This window comes from Opisthocomus hoazin, chromosome 7, assembly GCF_030867145.1.
Source record: "Opisthocomus hoazin isolate bOpiHoa1 chromosome 7, bOpiHoa1.hap1, whole genome shotgun sequence".
Classification (NCBI taxonomy): Eukaryota; Metazoa; Chordata; class Aves; order Opisthocomiformes; family Opisthocomidae; genus Opisthocomus; species Opisthocomus hoazin.
Window position 1 is genome coordinate 65,767,449 of NC_134420.1, and position 808 is coordinate 65,768,256.

Below are 808 nucleotides of genomic sequence, written 5' to 3' on the forward strand. Positions count from 1 at the left end.
CGGCGGGGAGCGGGGCGGGGGGCCGGGGGGGGGCCGGGGGCGGCCTTCCTCCGTGATTGGCAGCGGCTGACACTGAGTGGCAGCCCCGCCATGGAAACGCGGAGCCAATCTGCCGAGCCCGGCAGCGAATCAGCCGCTCCCGCAGCGGCGCCGAGCTGGGCTTGCGCCTTTTCTTTTCTTTCCTTTTTTTTTTTTTTTTTCCCCTTTTTATATTCCCCCCCCCCCTTTTTTCCCTTCCCTCCCTCCCCCCCAGCCCTCCCCCCACCCACCCACACCCCCCCCCCATCCTCCTCCTCCTTCTCGCCGCTGCCCACCGCCCCCAGTCTCCGGAGCCGCCGACCGCTGCCCGTCGCCTTTCCGCCGTGCCTCCCGCGGCAGCTCCCTCCGGCAGCAGCCGGGCGAGGGGCCGGCGGCCGGGCCCGCTGCCCGCTTCCCCGCCGCGGGGGTGTGCGGCGGGGGTCGGCGGGGGTCGGCGAGCGGAGCCGGAGAGGGGGGAGCCCGGCGCCGCCTCCATGTTCCAGCTGCCCATCCTCAACTTCAGCCCGCAGCAAGTGGCCGGGGTATGCGAGACCCTGGAGGAGAGCGGGGACGTCGAGCGCCTCGGGCGCTTCCTCTGGTCCCTGCCCGTGGCCCCCGCGGCCTGCGAGGCCCTCAACAAGAACGAATCGGTGCTGAGGGCCCGGGCCATCGTGGCCTTCCACACCGGGAACTACCGGGAGCTCTACCACATCCTGGAGAACCACAAGTTCACCAAGGAGTCCCACGCCAAGCTGCAAGCCCTCTGGCTGGAAGCGCACTACCAGGAGGA

At 70.9% G+C, this 808-nt stretch overlaps 1 protein-coding gene across 1 annotated transcript in view; it reads left to right on the forward strand.

Annotated features, from left to right (window-relative positions):
• The first annotated feature begins 512 nt into the window (after positions 1 to 512).
• The window catches only part of SIX6 (SIX homeobox 6), a 3,562-nt gene continuing 3,266 nt past the window's right edge, over positions 513 to 808 (forward strand). Inside the window, exon 1 of the mRNA XM_075427164.1 lies at positions 513 to 806. Within this exon, the coding sequence (XP_075283279.1) occupies positions 513 to 806 (294 nt within the window). The remainder of the gene's footprint in view (positions 807 to 808) is intronic.